Source organism: Euprymna scolopes, chromosome 4 (genome assembly GCF_053919585.1).
Source record: "Euprymna scolopes isolate OS-2025 chromosome 4, ASM5391958v1, whole genome shotgun sequence".
NCBI lineage: Eukaryota > Metazoa > Mollusca > Cephalopoda > Sepiida > Sepiolidae > Euprymna > Euprymna scolopes.
Genome location: NC_136485.1, coordinates 15,473,912 through 15,494,013, shown reverse-complemented (window position 1 = coordinate 15,494,013; position 20,102 = coordinate 15,473,912). Strand labels below are relative to the sequence as shown.

The following is a 20,102-nucleotide window of genomic DNA, read 5'->3' as shown; positions in this document are numbered from 1 at the left end:
GAGACAAAAGCATATTCTTTTTAGTGTTTTGACTCTCGGGTGCTGTAAATTCTGAATCAGTTCCAAAAGGATGAACAAACAAAATCAAATTGAGTGTGCGATCATAACAATAAAGAATGAAAATAATTGACAAAGATTGTGTTTTTGAATATAGTCTCCTCATCAGCAAAAAGAGCGGTGGGCGGGGAGTTTAAGAAACCAAATTAAAACTAGCATTTTTGTAGTAAGATGGATAGACCTTATTGAGTTGCATTAGAAAATTTGTTTTAAAGTTCGTCAGTACATAAGTTAATAAGTTCATAAGTGCATAAGTTCATAAGTGCATAAGTTCATAAGTGGGCATGTCGTATTCTGACCACAAATCGTAACTGTAAATAATTATTTCAACCATAAATTTGTCACCCTAAAGAAAACAACACTGCAGCTTTATTTTAAAACTTTTATTAAAAAAAATAAATTCAGGTAACTTGATTATGTAGTAGAGCTGACATCTACTCAATGTAGCCACCTTCAGCCTCAATCACTGCCTCGATACGGATCAGGAGCTGGGAGTATACCTTTTCCACAAGCACTAACGGGAGTTCGGCGAATACTTGGCAGGTGCTGGTGGTCAGGCTGACTTTAGTGTTGTGGGAGGTCATGTTGGTGGTGTTCTCAACATATGATCAATTCAGTGGGTTCAGCTCAGGGTAGGAGAGGAGCCAGTGAGACAAGGGTACAAAGTTGGAGCACTCCTTCTGAAGTCAAGCCTTGATCTCTTTGGACTTGTGGGCCGGTACCGAGTGCTGCTGCCACATCCAGGGTTCGCCAGAGATCATCCTATTGCACCAGAAGATCATCACAATCTTCAGCACACCCGGGTACATTTTGGTGATGACTTTCAAGCTGACTACGAAGATGTGACGTTACACGATGTGGCCCTCACTTGAAACCACACCAAAGATCATAACCGTGGCCGGATACGCCATTGAGCTGTACCCTCAAGCGTTGAACTGTCCGGATTTGCATTTTGAGGGTGTTGTTGTCATAACTTGGATCGGGGGAGAGCATGAGGTGTACAGCGGCGCATCTCCGATCTCGCTCGTTGAACATTGTGTTACTTTCAGACATGATAGAAGGCTCGTGTGGCTCTTACAATTTGTACACAACTGGCCAACTAGTAGATGCTCAGCAAAAAAAAAAAAAAAAAAAAAAAAACGGTTTTCATCAAAGGCAAATGGAATCATGTTTTTTTCTATGGTGACAATTTTATCGTCCCATCCTGTACTATTATGTAAATGTTAAATGTATTCAAATATATAGAACGCTAAAACAGAATATGTGTGTGTGTGTGTGTGTGTGTGCGTGCGTCAGCATGTGTGTGTCTACGTACGCAAATCCGTGCGAGATAGATATAGTCTCGATTTAGATAATAAATATGGAGGAGTCAATGAGTTCGGCAGTTATGAGGTTGACAAAATGTTTTTGTTTCTTGTTTTTCATTAGGTGTTTTTTATGGCAAATACACATGCGTGTAGGCGAAAGCGAGCAAGACAGAGAGAGAAAGCGAGACAGAGAGAGAGGGGGGTATAGCACACGAGAGATAATAAAGGAGAGAGAGAGATGGCATTAACTTTATTTTTTCTGTGAATGCAGCATGAAAAGATATGCCTAAATATTTGTTTGAAGTTATTTATACAAAACAAATAACATACCAACACTATATAGTCACCAACATCACACAGTGCGGGTGTGCGCAAATCGTTTCATATCGAATGCTAAACGCCGTTTGCAGTTGGAAATGCTTGCAACGAATTCATGAGTAACAAAATATGCCAACTTGTTTCGGTTTGACTGAAATCATTTCCATATCGACAATTAAAGACATTCTGTAACTGAGCATGTATGAGCGGGGTCGGGGGGAATATCGGCAGAGGCTGTAGGATAGCTGGCTTGCGAAAATATTAGCAGCAGAAGCCGAAAAGAAGCACATATGCAAATCAGGAGGTATTGTCTGGGAGAAAAAAGGAAAGCTCAGGTGAGATGGACATGTGGCTCTGCAGTGTCTGCGAGATACTCCTTAAGCTGGTGTCGAGGCGGGGAGAAAAAAATAAGCTAATTAACGGTTATGTGTTAAAAATGAATAAAAAAAAAAAAGACAGAAAAGCCGAGTCGGATTTATTTATTTTTGTTTATTTGAGGCGCTGAATGTCATAACTCGGAATGCGCCAACGCGGAAAAATATGAAGTTAGTATATCATTTTATTCCCCCAGGACCTCCTCTAACACATACAAAAGTAGTTATGGCCAAATTCAGACCGGAAGTTGGGTAGAAATCGACTAATGCACAGTATACCCACCAAGCTTAACTTTAACAGCGTTTTTTTTTTTTTTTCGTTTTATCTTATTTTTTTTTTTTTTTTTTTTTTTTTTTTTGGCGCTTACCGTGTTACGACATTCAGCCTGTAATTTGTTCCTTCTCGACGGTGCTGGACGGCGTCAGGGTCTGAGAAATGTTTGAACTGTAACGAGAGAGGTTCGAACGTAACGGCCACGTTACAATTCCAGCACAAAGCATACAAACTGACAAACTAGGAAATAACCAGTGAATGCATTTGAATTATATAGAATTACTGCACGAATACTTAATACAATCAAATCCTTCTTAGACAAGAGAAAAATTCGCGTTGTCCTTGATGGTCGTACGTCAAACAACAGTATATAAATGCTGGTGCGCCACAGGGGTCGGTTCTTAGAATTTATTTTTCCTCATATTCACAAACGAACTCCCTGATAAAATTGTCTCCGGGTTGAGTACCTTTGCTGATGTTGACCACAACACGAGGGGAGAACAAATGAACAAATATCTAAGAAAATTGCTGAAATCTTAGAAGAAGACCTCCAGTATGTGGTGGAATATCAACATGAACGGATGGTAACATTTAATGTTGACAACATCACGCTTCTTTCCTTTAACAAAAACCTTCTCAACCACTGACTGACATAATTAATAAGACGCTACTTGAAAGCTCTTAGTTCAAACTTAACATTCATACACAACATGAATTGGAACAAATACACTAAAACATTGCTAAATTGCTGCTAGGACATTCGGCTCTCTCTATCGTGCAAGAAAATTACACACACCTGAGAGTATCCTGTATCTCTACAAAGCCACCATTCGTCCATGTATGGAGTATTGTTGCCACATCTGCTGGTGCATCAACCACTAGTCTCTCCCTATTAGACAAGATCCAAAAAAGAATCGCCAACCTAATAGGTCTCAATCCCCTTTCCTTTCACGCCAATGTTGCATTCCTGTGCATGTTTAACAATTATTTTAATGGAATATGCTATCACGAACTCGTAGTACTTTTGCCTTCTCGGTGTGAATACCTCCGACTAATCTGAGAAGTAGCAAAATCGCACCCTACACTGTAGAGATCCCGAGGTGCTGGATGGTCGACTACTTTAACAGTTCTTTCTTTCGAACTGTTAGACTTGGAAACTCCCTACTTCCATGACTTTACTAACATGGAGAAGATGAAATGCAATGTTAACAACTCAACTCCCTAGTGTTACTGTATATGTGGTCCCAATGTTGCATCCCTGGAAATCGTACTGTTTTGTTTTGGGGTGAATAAGAATTAAATCAAAGAAAAAGAATCCCAAGACTTAAATCTGGTGCTACCAGATAAGACTGTCTGAAGATAATGGCTGCCTGGTTTAAAATTCAAAAACAAAAACAATTTTCCTCTACAAAATAATGAAACCAAATACTATGAATAAATATTTGAATATGTGAAGAACTTAAAGCATTTTTTATTCTAAAATTACCGAATTTGGCATTAAATAGCTTGAAAAGTGTTAATATGTCGTAAAACAGAACAAATCAAGACTTAAAATGTGTCTTTTCTATAGCGCAAAAAAGTATAAAAACTTGGGTTAGATTTAAACATATTGTTTCGTCTTAATTTGTTTCTGTAATTTACATAAGTCATCGAAACTAAGTTTCCGAGTACACCCTTTAATACCTATATATATATATATATATATATATATATATATATATATATATATTATGATGATGATTGCAAAGTCTTGTCAGACGAGTGCCACTCCCTGAGACACTGAAAGTTCATGAGCCCGAAAATGACATTTAGTCCTGCCGGCGAATTCACATGCTCAAGCAGACATGACACTGAAGACGGTCATTGTTATACATACATATATATACACGCACGCACACATACATACACATACACACATACATATCACACACATATATACATGCATACATACATACATACACAATACATAATACGCACACATACATATACATACACACATGCAAACATACACAAGACGTTCATTGGCATACATATAAATATATACATACATACATATCTATAAACATACGCTCATATATACCTATATACATACACAATGCATAATACACATACATATACATACCCACATGCATACATACACATATACATCCACATATACACACACATATACAAATACATACACACATATACTTACACATACACATACATATACGTACACATATGCACATATATATGCATACACTTACCTACATATACATACACATACATATATATGCATTCATACACATACACACATACATGCACATATACAAATACACATATACATGCACATATACACATACATATGCATAAATACACATACACACATGCATACATACACATACACATATATGTGCATACATACGCATAAACACATATATGCATATATACACATACATGCATGCAAACATATATAAATGTATATACATACACACACAAACATATGTACACACATATTCATATACATACACATACACATATATATAAATACATATACACACACATGTACATATATAAATATACATACACATATACATACATATAATGATGGCAGATCAATTGTTACATGCATCCAGCATTTCAGGCCTACACATGTCACAGCTTTTTTATCGCCACAGGACTTATTTTTTATAGACAAATGCCTGAGGAAGTATCTATACAAAGATGATGTTAGAGAGTTTTAGTTTTGTACGACAGCTAAATCTCTTCTCCGTTAAAAATGTTGACATCTAACAACAAGCAAGAGCAAGATAGCCAGCAACAAGTCAAACAGGAGACCAACTTAATTCGAGTACTGGTCTCCCGCTTTGTGTTTTTTTTTTTACCAGAGATTTGCTTCTCCTAGATGGGTTGCCTTCACCACGGCTTACGGGAGTCCCCTCCACCACACACACACATGGAAATAAACGCATGCATACATACAGATGTATGCCAACATACATATGCATGTGCACACACATGCAAACATACGCACGTAGAAGCACACATATACGCATATACATACACATGCATATACATACGTACACATAATACACATGAGAGAACATTCCAAAAGTCTTAAATACTCAATGATCAGGATGACGATCATGGTGATGGGCACGATTAAATGAGATTGACAGAAAAAAAGGCACGGATTTACATCTTGTTCTTATTTTTACAAAAAAGTTTCGCTATAAGACTAACACTTTTGCAGTAGAAAATGATGATGATGTGGACAATTTCACACATTATTTCACAAATAAAATCGACGACAAATCAAACGTAAACACAATCCAACTGTCATGTATTAAAGACGCTTACATTTTTTTTTTAATAAAAAGTTTAGTGGTTAAAGTTAAATTCTGAAAATCAAAATATAAACACATATATTCGAATTAAGAATTTATTTTTTGACACAAGGAATATATAGAGGGGGGTTATGTTAATTTCCTTAATCCATGGATTTGTAATACTGGATCATATCATCAGAGGAAATGAAATGCGGTTACAGGCCTACTAATTTTCGAAGACTCTCGCACCCGAGATATCCATATATGACTCAACGTACAAATTTCACCTATAAAAACGAACCTCCTAAATTAAAACCTTGAATAATTATCTAAACTCAAATGTAAATTAATATTAAGCCGACTTTACAAATTGATAAAAAAAAAAACTTCCATCCATTAATATGGGAGGGGAGATTATCATCAAAAGTGTCCTGAATGGATAATGTAGCACCGGACTTTACTACTTAGATATTAATAAGTCACTTGCACCCATTCCCCTCCTCCCCCTCCCTTTTTTAATAGAGAGTAGATAATACAGTGGATGTGTTATCTGCAGCTCCAGTAACTCTCGCTTCTCCTTTTTTGTCCCTCAGTCCTCATTCAAATGAGTGATTTTTCTGACAAAGCGTGAAGAAAAAGCTGCTTTAAAGGTCGGTAGTACTTGGTGAAGAGAAGTCTGAGATGTCGGAAATTTTCTATCTCTATGTCTATCCTTGTGGCCATGTCACTAGTAAGGGTGCTGGAGGTAAACGTTTTGTCTGAGCTGACGTTATCCGTCTGATAGTCAGGGACCCGAACCTTGGATTAACCACTAAGGAGGCTGTCCTATCAGCAGGCGCAAAGTACTGGGACTGCTGTATTGCCATTTGGTGAATGGATTCTGGACCATGCAGTAGTCTCTGGTGGGGCCTCTCGATGCCATACTAGTGGGTAATTGTTACGGCTTTACCTTTTCGTGTGCTACAAAAAAAAAATTTCCTGTCATTTTCTCTCTTACTTTCCCTCTCTGTACTGCTCTAGCCAAGTATGCCGACCTGTTCCACAAATCCCAAAACCTCAACATGAAATATCTCAAGAAAAAAAAACTCGAATAAACCTAGAGCCCATCTTCCAACGTAGACCCCTACTACCAGGTCTCCTTCTCCAACATCAGAGGTCTACGTTCCAACCTTCCAGAGGTTGAAACCCAATTACAGGAGACGAAACCGGACATATTCTTTCTAAGTGAAACTGGAATGGGGCCGACAACTTCCTTAGATGAGTTCATAATTAACGGATACTCTAACTTAACAGCTAAATCTGACCCCCAAGATCGCCATGGGCCTGGAATATGTGCCTACATTAAAGATGGCTTCCCGTGTGGCAGGGATATCTCTAGAGAAGATCCTAATTTACCCTATATGTGCTTCCGTGTTGCACTAGCTTACACCACTGCATTTATATTTGCACTCTATCGGCCCCATAACAGCGGAGTTACTATCTTTAAGAGTATATCTGAGAAAATAGCCCACATCCTGTCTGCACATCCCTCGGCTAACATCCACATCTGTGGTGACTTCAACGTTCATAACATGGAATGGCTGACCCATTCAAATAAGACACACGACGAAGGGAGGTTTTGTCATGATTTTGCCATTGCTTATGACCTCACTCAGATTGTTCGCGAACCCACTCGTGTGCCTGATACTACTGGTCAATATGCAAGCCTCCTAGACCTTTTTCTCTCAACTTCCCTTGAACTATGTTCATGTTCCGTTCATTCTCCTCTATGATCCTCCGACCACTCCGTCGTATCAGTTAAGATAAAAATGAAATATAATAAGTCCCCAGACGTACCCCTCCACCGTACTGTATACCGATACTCTATGGCTGACTGGGACAGCTTCCGTACATTCATATCTGATTTACCTCTGCATTCCATGTTTTAAAAGGATGTGTCCTCTATAGTATCAGATCTGACCGAATGGTTAATTGTACACACAGACCAATTCATACCATCCAAAAAATTCCAACAAAAACCTAACAGCCAACCATGGTTCTCCCCAGAATGTGCTGCTGCTATGCGCACAGAAATCACTTTTTCAATAACTACCAACGTAATAGATGCACTGAGACTAAAGCTGCTTTCAGGAACGCCAGCAACCACTGTAAAAGAGTAATAAAAATGCAAGAGAGCTATATGCCCAGTCTGTTAAATCCAAAGTAGCTGATCAGCGGCTTGGTTCCCACCAGTTTTGGCAAATAACAAATAGGATCCTGAACAGAAGTGTGCGTTCTATCCCAACCATTATCAATGGACCAGAGGTCATCTCGTCAGCATCAGACAAGGCCAAACTATTTGCCAAGAACTTTGCAGCTAATTCTACCCTATGCGACGAAGGCCATCAACTCCCCATATTTCCTCCTATAACACAGAACAAGCTAGGTAACATACAAATATCCGTGCATAAGGTCGCCAAGCTAATCAAGAACCTTGATTCCAGTAAAGCAACAGGCCCTGACGGTATCCCAATTATAGTGTTAAAAAAGCTTCAACCAGAACTTGCTCCCATACTTATGAAACTGTTTAAGCGTTGTCTTAAGGATGAGGTTTTCCGACTCCCTGGAAAACCTCATCAGTTTGCCCTGTATTTAAGAATTCAGGTGATAAGTCATCTCCCTCTCAGTACAGACCAATAAGCCTCCTGTGTGTTTTGAGTAAGTTGCTGGAATCCATATTAAATAGAGAAATAGTAAACCACCTCAGCAGAAACAATCTTCTTAGTGACACACAATATGGTTTCCGCTCTGCAAGATCTACCGCAGATGAGCTAACGATTTTATCTCACATGATTAGTGAATCTCTTAACAAAGGCTTCCTTTCTAGGGCAATTGCTCTTGACATATCAAAGGCCTTTGACAAGGTATGGCATAAGGGTCTACTTCACAAGATTTCCAGCTACGGTATAACTGGAAATGTTTTCTCAATCATTAAATCATTTCTCTCCGATAGGTTCATAAGAGTAGTGGTCGATGGACAAAAATCAGAGGCCTGCAGTATTAATGCTGGAGTCCCTCAAGGGTCAAACCTGGGCCCAACTCTCTTCCTGATCTACATCAATGAGCTTCCTAAACACGTACTTAAATCATTCGTTGACATCTATGCTGATGACACAACCATTTACGGCAACACATCAAAGGCTGTAAATGACAAAGTTCTCTCTGATTCTCTCTCCTCTGATCTTGAGCGCGTGGTTCAGTGGGGGAAGTTGTGGATGCTTACCTTTAATGCATCTAAAAGCAAACTCCTATCCTTACATCATCAACGCTCTGATCTCCATCTGGCATCAATTGAAATGGATGGCTCTCGTCTAGGAGAAGCCCCGTGTTTTGACAAGCTTCTGGTTTGTCCTTTACTCCTGATCTAAAATGGAACATGTACATCAAGTCTGTTACCAAGGTCACTGGAAAGATGGTGGGATCCTTCTACCGCTCCAGAAGATATCTCACTACTGATGCAATTCTCTATCTATATAAAAGCCAAGTACGTCCAAGGATGGAATACTCTCCCACAGAAGAGACTTTGCGACCCTATCCTTGTTTTATCGTTATTTCCATGGCAGGTGCTCGTCTGAACTCCAATCTCTGGTCCCCCCTCGCCAATCTTTCACGAAAAACACCCGTCTAGTTGAATCCACTGTGAAAAATTTCCTCCACTCTTTATCTGTGCCTAAATCAAAACGTGGATTACATTAACAAAGCTTCTTTCTTAGAACTGCACGCCTGTGGAACTCTGTTCCGTTTTCCTGCTTCCCACCTGAATACAACTTGGATGTGTTCAAGTCCAACGTTAACAAATTCCTAATGAACCGCCTTCTTAAGTAAACACTTCATCAAATCTCCACACTAACGTACTGTACTTGTAATAACCCTTATCCTTGAGTGGCTTCCGGGCCTTGATTAGTGGTGACCACTGTGTAAAAAAAAAAAAATTTCATCACCGACGGAAATACATGCTATATGGAATGGAACACTAAGTCAATATTTGATACACTGTCTCAACACTTACAAGGATTTTGGATCTCGTCGACCAAAACATATTTAAATCAACAACGAAGACGGCCGCTTCGTATACCCTTCGGAATATATATATATATAGTCATCCACATACAGTACTGTTTCGCTATATCAAAGGTCATCAGTACTGCTAGACAAGCAACTACCTCATGCCGGGTCTGAAACTCCACCGCCTAGACCACAGTCGACGCTTCTAACTGTTACGCTATTCGGCTGCTGATATGACGGGCATGTGGATTAACAAGGTTCAAACATTGTCCAAACGCCTAAGCTCAATTTGTTTACACAAAGAGCATCGCTTAATGCGCTAATGGCAGTTTGTATATAACTTCTCAATATACTCAACCCAAGATAGAGAGCATTATAGTCATCCACATACAGTACTGTTTCGCTGTATTACAGCTCATCAGTGCGGCTAGACAAGGAACTACCTTTCTGAAATCAATTTTGATAAATAAAAATGTTTGAAGCTATCTATATCAAAACCCAACAACGTACAATTTTTTTTTTTTTTTTTTTAGATTTTCATCTGATGAGGATTTGACGAAGAATCGAAGTGCCCCCCAAACTGCATGTAATTGTGCCCCCTCGACGTAAATACCCCCGACAAACCCGACAAGCAGCTAAATCCCATCCCTTCACAGTAGAGATCCCTAGGTGTAAGTGAGCCTTCTACTCTAGTAGTTTCTTCCCCAGGACAGCTAGACTTTGAAATTCCCTGCCGGGTCCCTGCTTCCTCAACTGTACTGACATACAGAAGTTCAACTGCAACGTGAACCGACATCTTGCTGCCCAACTCCCTACACAGTACCCCTGATGCCCATGTCCCTGATAGTAGCCCCCTACAACAAAGTGGCAATATGCCTTGTTTAGGGTGAAAATGTAATAAAAAAAAACGTATGGAACATACATTAATCTTAGTATAAAAATCATTGCAAAAATCGAGAAAACAACAAAGGTATAATTAAGTCGAACGTGTATGTTTTTTTTAAATAATGTTTGCTTAAATGATAAAATGCTGCCTAAATTCACTCAATATGTGTGTATCAATATACATGCAGTTTCCCACTTTTTTTTTTATTCTATTGTTAATTTCGAATTTAAGCTGATTTCGATTTAATATTTTCAGCTTTTCAGGTATATGTCTTGGGAATACTAATTCCTCGTCTCCTTCTTCCTCTCCTTCTTCCTCTGTGTGGTGCCCGAAGGGACGCTTTCCAAAAGAAGATGGAACTTGTCAAATCTGTTACGCTTATTGCGGAAAAACTGGGTAAGTGCTTTTGTGTATGTGTTTTGTTTATTTTTTCTTTTTAGTTATTTTTCCCCAGTTTTGTATTTTTATAATGCAAACGTACAAACAAGGATTCAAACAGTAAAATGAGATGCCTCAAAAGACTACTTACGATCTCATGCGTGGATCATGTCACCAATAATGAAGTCCGCTACTCAAATTTATACACGTATCATTTGAAGGTTATTACCTAATAGAAACCATATATTTTTTTTTTATTTGTGGCCAATCTATATGTCAGGTTCTGAACTTAATGAGCGGCGTATTGGTAATTACTCTAAAAGACCGGTAGACTGTTCAAGATGAATTCGATGAAACAATAGATATTTAAATACAGGTTGAAGCGATATAATTGTCATCCTAGAAAAGATGACATGATTCCATTTCCGTTTGATGAAAACCGGTTTTCTTTTTGTTGCAGACCATCTACTAGTTGGCCAGTTATGTACAGATCCCAAGAGCGATAGGAGCCTTCTATCATGTTGAAAGTCACACTATGTTCAATGAGCGGGATTGGAGATGCGTCGCTGTACAACTCATGCTCTCTACCGATCCAAGTTTTGACAACAAGACCATTGTCACCACCCTGAACATGCAAATCCGGACAGTTCAACGCTTGAGGGCACGGCTCAACGAAGTTTCCGGTCACGATAATAGTATTTGGTGTGCTTTTATGTGAAGGCCACATCTTCGAAGTCGGCTTGAAAATAAACACCAGGATGTGCTAGAGATTGTGGTGATATCCTGGTGCAATCAGGTAGCCCCTGGCAGACCATGGTTGTGTCAGCAAGACTTGGAGCCGGCCAACAAGTCCAATAAGACCCAGTCTTGGCTTCAGAAGGAGTTCTACGACTTTGTACTCTTCTTTCACTGGCTCCCGACCTGAACCCATTTGACTACTTCATTTGGTCCATAGGTCGAGAACATCACCAACATGACCACCCACAACACCAAAACCAGCCTGATCACCACCATCTTCCGAGTATTCGCCGAATTCCCACCAGCGCTTGTAGACAAGGCAGGCTCCCAGTTTCGAACCCGTATCTAGGCAGTGATTGAGGCTGAATGCGGCTACATTGAACACATGTCAGCTCTACTACAAACTCAAGTTATCTGAATTGTTTTTGTTTTTTTTTTCTAAATAAAAGTTTTAAAATAAAGCTGTAGTGCTGTTTTTTTTTGGGAGGGGGCGACAAACTTATTGTTCCACCCTATATTCGATTTTAAAGCATCCTTTGACATGCTTCTTTTTTTGTCCGTCAGATGTACAGGTCCTTCGGCTATTGTGGGTGAAGGAGGTTGCAAAACATGTTGGAAGGGGATTGAGATCAACTCTACTCATGTCAAGTGTATCGTCCCTTACAATCATGGATGTCTAACAGGTTACTATTTGGACGAAGTGCCAACACACTCAAGCCTTCCTTTGGCTGGATCAAAGGTGAGATGTCTCTTAGATTTGCTTTTCGCAATTTTTATGTGATTATATTTCGAAATTTTTTCTTGGATGAGGGTTGATATTTTGTTCACTTGAACTACTATTCTTGTCTTGATTGTTGCTTTCACAACATTTCGACCGATATAACCGCCGACTTTCTTCAGATACATTTTCAAACTTACTGTACTGCGTAATGAAGAGTAGACAGTTTGAATTGTATGTAATTATAGAACAAAAAAACTATGCAGTTTCACCTTCATTGATTCAATACGTGCCCGTATATATGTACTATTATAATATTAAATGACAGATGAGGAATAAAAGTTATATATAGCTATATTATATCATAAGAACAAGTAAGGAGAAGTAATGGGGAAAATTAAGAAAATATCCTATTTAGGCAATGGCATTTCGAAGCTAAATGCTTCTTATCAGAAGCCGGAATTATACAAAATGTTCTAGTGATATTTTTTTTACATAGGCATCACCACATTATCAAGGCCAAGAGGCCACTCAAGGATAAGGGTTAAAGAGTGTACAGTAGAAATTGGGCAATATAGTAATCATTAGTAATGAAAATTTGGTAAATTTGATAACTTATATGGAACGACTCATCAAGAACTTATTTACGTTAGACTTGAACACAACCATATTGTATTCAGCCGGAAAGCAGGAAAACGGAAGACAATTCCACAGGCGTGCAGTTCTAAGAAAGAAGCTTTGTTCATGGAATCTACGTTTAGGTTTAGGCACAGATAAAGAGTGGGGGGAATTATTGATAGTGTTTACAGCTAGACGAGTGTTTCTTGTGAAAGTTTGGCGAGGGGGGACCATAGATTGAAGCTCAGTCGAACACTTTCCATGAAAATAACGATACATAAGAGACAGACTCGCAACATCTCTTCTGTGAGATAGAGGTTGCAAGGAGGAGAAAAGGACATCTCTTACGAGGCTACGAAGTCTATTTTGAACTCTATCAAGGCAGGACAAGTCCTTTCTAGCAGCTCTTGCCCAGATGTGGCAACAGTATTCCATCCTTGGACGTACCTGGCTCTTATATAGATAGAGAATAGCATCAGCAGTGAGATATCTACCGGATCGATAGAAAGATCCCACCATTTTTCCAGCGGCCTTGGCAACAGATTTGATGTACGTGTTCCATTTAAGATCAGGAGTAATGGTCAAGCCCAGAAGCTTGTCAAAACTTGAGGCCTCCTGAAGACGAGAGCCATTCATTTCAGTTGATGCCAGATGTGGATCAGAATGTTGATGATGTAAAGAGAGAAGCTTGGTTTTAGATGCATTAAAAGTAACCAGCCACTCCTTACCCCATTGTACTACATGCTCAAGATCAGAGGAGAGAGAATTGGAGAGAACTTGGTCGTTTACTGTCTTAGATGTGCTACCATAAATGGTAGTGTCTTCAGCATAAATGTCTACAAATGATGTAAGGATGTGATTTGGAAGATCATTAATGTAGATCAGGAAAAGAGTTAGGCCCAGGATGGACCCTTGAGGGACACCGGCATTAATAGTGTGAGCTTCTGATTTTTGCCCCTCAACTACTACTCTTATGAACCTATCAGAAAGAAATGATTTAATAATTGAGAAGACTTTTCCAGCTATACCATAGCTAGAGATCTTATGAAGTAAACCTTTATGCCATACCCTATCAAAGGCCTTAGATATGTCAAGAGCAATTGCCCTAGAAAGGTTGCCTCCGTCGAGAGATAAAATTATATCTAACTTTTATTTCTCGTTTTTCATTAATTATTATTGTTTGTTCCTCTTAATAGTGTTGAGTTTTTTTCACAAGTTTTACTTAGTTAAAGATTTGCTCTTTAGTAACATAATGAAAATTTATTTTTTTAAAATAAATACGAAACGTGTAAAAGTTTATGACTTTTCTTTATTCGATCTCTTTCACTACACTGAGGAAGACCGAAGTTACATTCGAATTTATGTTCTTGTAAAAAAAGTTTTTTTAATTTTTTTCATAACATTTTGTATTCCTGCTCGTCAACAATAGACAACGAATAAAGAAAAATTATAAACTTTTACACTTTTCGTGTTCATTTTTATGCTTGTTCATATATATATATATGCCTTTTCATATATATATATATATATATATATATATATATATATATATATATATATATATATATATATACTTCGCAAAGAATACACTTAGATAAAACATGCTACACACATACATACACGCGCACACATACACACACACACACACACACACACACACACACACATATATATATATATATATATATATATATATATATATATATATATATATATATATAATACTATACAGACAAAATGTTTTAAGTAGCATCTGATGGTCAGGTAGTACATCCGTGTTGCAAGGATCTTTGGGCTACGTGTAGTGATAACGTAATGGAAAAGATTGAAATGTAGAATTTTAGTTACGAGGGAGATCAGTTCGATAAGCAATGCGTTAGCGAACAGACAGTGTTTTTAAACAGGACACTCATGGAAGTCAGCGTGCCAACTCTGAAAAAGGAACCGAGCAAGGAATAAATTTTTATACCAAAACATATTTTCCGCCTGCGCGTTTCCACTTTCGAAGAAAAGCACCTTTAATTTCAGGACGCATGGACGGAAGATTTCAGGTATGTTTTTGCTTGTGTTCTAACCGACAGCAATGTCTACAAACTGTTAATAATATGAATACCCACATCAACACATGATAGTGATTACACTAGACGAATCACATATCAGAACGTTTAACAATAATAAATTAATAGAAACTCATTAAAGACAACACACGCATATACACCGTTTGTGTGTGTGTGTGTGTGTGTGTGTGTGTGTTTCTGTGTGTGTTTCTGTGTGTGTGTGTGTGCGTATAAGATGAAAACTAACGATAATGTTTAAATAAAAACTATTTAAATTCAAAGTAATAAGTTAAGCACATAGTTACTAGTGCAGAAATATTTATTTTTAAAAGAAAACTTATAGAAATTCTGTTGGATAAGTTAGTTAATAATTGGTTTTAAATAACAACCTTATTATTTCACCACGGTCCGTATTCTGCATAAATACTAAACATTGATTTATTAATGATATTGTATATGTTAGAAAACTTATTGATGTAAAAAATCTAAACTACAGACACATGCATGGATTTAGAGCCTATATTGGTAACAACTAGGAAATTCAAACTAGAGTCAGCTAGTATATAAACGCGGGTGTTGCTCATGGATCAATCCTCGGATATTTATTATTCCTCTTATTCATAAATGACCTCCCTGATAAAATTGTTTTCGAGATGGGTGTACTTGCTGATGACACAACGCTCTATAACAGACATGAGCCGAAAACGAATGGACACATATCAAAGGAAATGGTTTAAACCCTGAGTCAGTAGTGGAATGGGGCATACATAGATAGTAACATTCAATGCTGCCAAGATTAAGCTTTTTTCCTTTAATGATTACAAAAGAAAACTTCTCAACCACTAATAGCCACAGGTAATGATACATTGCCTGAAAGTACTTCGTTCATTATCGAAAACTAAAGATATCCACTAAATATATGAATCATATTGTTTTATTAATTATTTAAAGAATAGATTAAAAAACATATCGTAATAAATTATTTGTTTAGCAGAATTAAAAATTAAAGAAAAATGAAATCGTCAACTTTCTGACCAAATATTCACTATTTCCTTTTTAGGTATTATAAGGAAATATACAGTTAAAAGAATAATGGTTGCTATACTATCAAGACAAAGGACTGTGAAAATTTAAAGTGTCGTGTTCATTAAATTTACGAAAGGCCACGATTAAATACATTTTTAAAAATATAAAGTTCTATGGTATTCTCATTGCAAAAAAAAAAAAAAAAAAAAAAAACTTGCTTTAAATTGCACGTGTCCAAATGTAAAAATAATTATTTATCTTTCGAAAAAAATAATACAGTCACTTTCAGACCAGTTTTATGAATTCCCTGCGCATTGAAACAGAAAGTTACCATCCTTTGTAATAGTAATGGCCGTCTACTTTATTTTGTGACATTAGCAGGTCATCTGACTTTTAGTGATAAGGCCTCATTTTATTAATTTTATGACAGCTATGACTCGATATACTTTCAGAAACAATTTTATATAAAAACAAACAATATATAACAAATGATATATGATAAATTATATATTATATATAACAAACAAAATATAATAAATGATATATGATAAATTATATATTATATATAACAAACAATATATAACAAATGATATATGATAAAATATATATTATATATAACAAACAAAATATAATAAATGATATATGATAAATTATATATCATATATAACAAAAAATAAATAATAAATGATATATGATAAATTATATATTATATAAACAAACAATATATAATAAATGATATATGATAAATTATATATTATATAAACAAACAATATATATAATAAATGATATATAATAAATTATATATTATATGAACAAACAATATATAATAAATGATATATTATAAATTATACATCATATAAACAGACAATATATAATAAATGATATATGATAAATTATATATTATATAAACAAACAATATATAATAAATGATATATGATAAATTATATATTATATACAACAAAATATATATAATAAATGATATATGATAAATTATATATTATATATAACAAACAATATATAATAAATGATATATGATAAATTATATATTATATAAACAAACAATATATAATAAATGATATATGATAAATTATATCTTATATAAACAAACAATATATAATAAATGATATATGATAAATTATATATTATATACAACAAACAATATATAATAAATGATATATGATAAATTATATATTATATAAACAAACAATATATAATAAATGATATATGATAAATTATATATTATATAAACAAACAATATATAATAAATGATATATGATAAATTATATATTATATAAACAAACAATATATAATAAATGATATATTATAAATTATACATCATATAAACAGACAATATATAATAAATGATATATGATAAATTATATATTATATGCAACAAACAATATATAATAAATGATATATGATAAATTATATATTATATAAACAAACAATATATAATAAATGATATATTATAAATTATACATCATATAAACAGACAATATATAAAAATGATATATGATAAATTATATATTATATAAACAAACAATATATAATAAATGATATATGATTAATTATATATTATATAAACAAACAATATATAATAAACGATATATGATAAATTATATATTATATACAACAAACAATATATAATAAATGATATATGATAAATTATATATTATATAAACAAACAATATATATAATAAATGATATATGATAAATTATATATTATATAAACAAACAATATATAATAAATGATATATTTTGTTATATTAATTACCACATCCATAATGCTTTTTTTCTTTTTCTCTTGGACGTGTGTCTCGTAGGTTTGCCGACGATGTGACCCGCTGTGTGAAACGTGCATGGGGCCTGGTGTTGCTTACTGCATACAGTGCAAGTTTTACAAGTTGCATTACCTATGCGTTGATGCATGTCCCGCTAACACCAGAGCCGACGAAGAGAAACGGATATGCGTGGATATCAACAACGATCCACAGCGGACTATGATTCAATACATCTACAACAAAACAGTCAACCGGAGCTCCGAATCAACTTAACAACGCCCACATTTAACAAATTAAAACAAAATTCGATGGTTCTGCAGATTAGTGATCTTTAATACCAACGCATTTCTTGTGAAAACATTATTACATACCTACCCGTAATGTCGAAATTAATACAAAATTCTTAAAACTACGAAAAATGATCCAGTAGGAAAATAATTACAAGAAAAAATAGAATTTATAGAGTTATCCAGTTTTATAGTATATTTTAATGTGGAAAAGTTGTGCAACCAATTCAGTATCAATCACTGAAATATCTCCTTTGAATTAAATTGACTTAAAATAAGTGCCGGTTATTCTAAACAAAATATTAGAACGTAACTGTGGATGATTTTTGTAATACATCTAGCACATCTATTGGATCATTTTTCGTAATTTTTGGTACCCATACTAAATTCGACATGACAGGTAAGTACGTGATAATGATTTTCCCTTAAATTCGTTAGAAGATCACCAATCTACACAAGTATACACACATCTTCTTTTTTATTGTTTTGTTTTAATTTGGATTTTGTTTTTTTACTGATGACGTCACAACTCCATTTGGGCGTCTCCGTTTCTTATTGCTCAAGTATTTGTTGTTCAGCTTTTAAGTTAATTAAACCAATGTCGCTCGCAGGTAAACTTTCGACGATCACGCATATTAACCTATTAGGGCCATTGCTTATTGCCTACGTCATGAACGTCAAAGGAAATAGACGGTGTTAGTTAATTTTGTGATCCTGCACAATTACATTTAAAGATTTCTTTTTTGTTTCAATTCAATATTGTCTAAACATATAATAAATAACAATAATCATAAACTGATTTTTTATAATATATATCTTTTTACTTTTATAAATTTTTCACATACATATTTTTCAAATAAATATGTTTTTTTTACATATTTTAAAAATATGTTTATTTGTTTTTAAAATGGTTATTTACATATTTTTTAATATGTTTACTTACATATTTAAAAAAAATTATTTACATATTTTTCAAATAAATATATTTTTGTACATATTTTAAAAATATGTTTATTTATTTTTAAAATGGTTATTTACATATTTTTAAATATGTTTACTTACATATTTAAAAAAATTATTTACATATTTTTCAAATAAATATGTTTTTTTACATATTTTAAAAATATGTTTATTTATTTTTAAAATAGTTATTTACATATTTTTTAATATGTTTATTTGCAGACACATTTTCGCATTTGAATATGAAATGTTACACATTATAAGCTTTTCACTTGTAATAAATTAAATTAAATTTGAAACAGAATCAAAATATATAATCAAAATAAATTTAATTAAATTTAGGAAAAAATAAAAAAATTAAGTTAAATAAAATATAGAAGAGATTAAATGAATAATTAAAATAAGTTTTATTGAATATAGAAAATAAATAAAATTAAGAAAATAAACAAAATAAAATATAGAAAAAATAAAGTAATTAAAGTAGTTTTAATCAAATATAATAAAAAATTAAATTAATAATTAACTATAGAACATATAGGAAAGAATTAAAATAAATAATTAAAATAAATTTAATAAAATAAAGAAAAAAGTGAAAATTAACATATTTACAAACACGGGGTTTTCACATATATTTAAAAAAAAAATGAAATTACAAAATAAATACGAAAATACGAATCTATTTTTAGCTAAACATTTGTGCGAAAATAAATTAAATAAACACAAAATCATGGAAGATAATTAGGTGAAATAAACAAACTCATTTGAAAAAAATATCATAAATAAACAAATTTATCTTAAAAAAATCAGTTTACAGATATTCTCATTTATTATATTTAACGACAATATTGAACTGAAACAAACAAGAAATCGTGAAACTTAATAAGGCAGGGTTACCAAATTGAATAATACCGCGTATTTGAACTGGTTCGATCCTTTTTATTTATTTTGCTTTTATTTTTATTTGTTTATAT

At 34.4% G+C, this 20,102-nt stretch overlaps 1 protein-coding gene across 1 annotated transcript in view; it reads left to right on the top strand.

Annotated features, from left to right (window-relative positions):
* Positions 1-18,921, top strand: part of LOC145266795 (receptor tyrosine-protein kinase let-23-like) — a 43,673-nt gene extending 24,752 nt beyond the window's left edge. Inside the window, exons 2-4 of the mRNA XM_080122652.1 lie at positions 10,824-10,964; positions 12,249-12,423; positions 17,927-18,921. Coding sequence (XP_079978778.1) covers positions 10,824-10,964; positions 12,249-12,423; positions 17,927-18,157 — 547 coding nt within the window. The 3' untranslated portion in view covers positions 18,158-18,921. The remainder of the gene's footprint in view (positions 1-10,823; positions 10,965-12,248; positions 12,424-17,926) is intronic.
* The last annotated feature ends 1,181 nt before the right edge of the window (positions 18,922-20,102 follow it).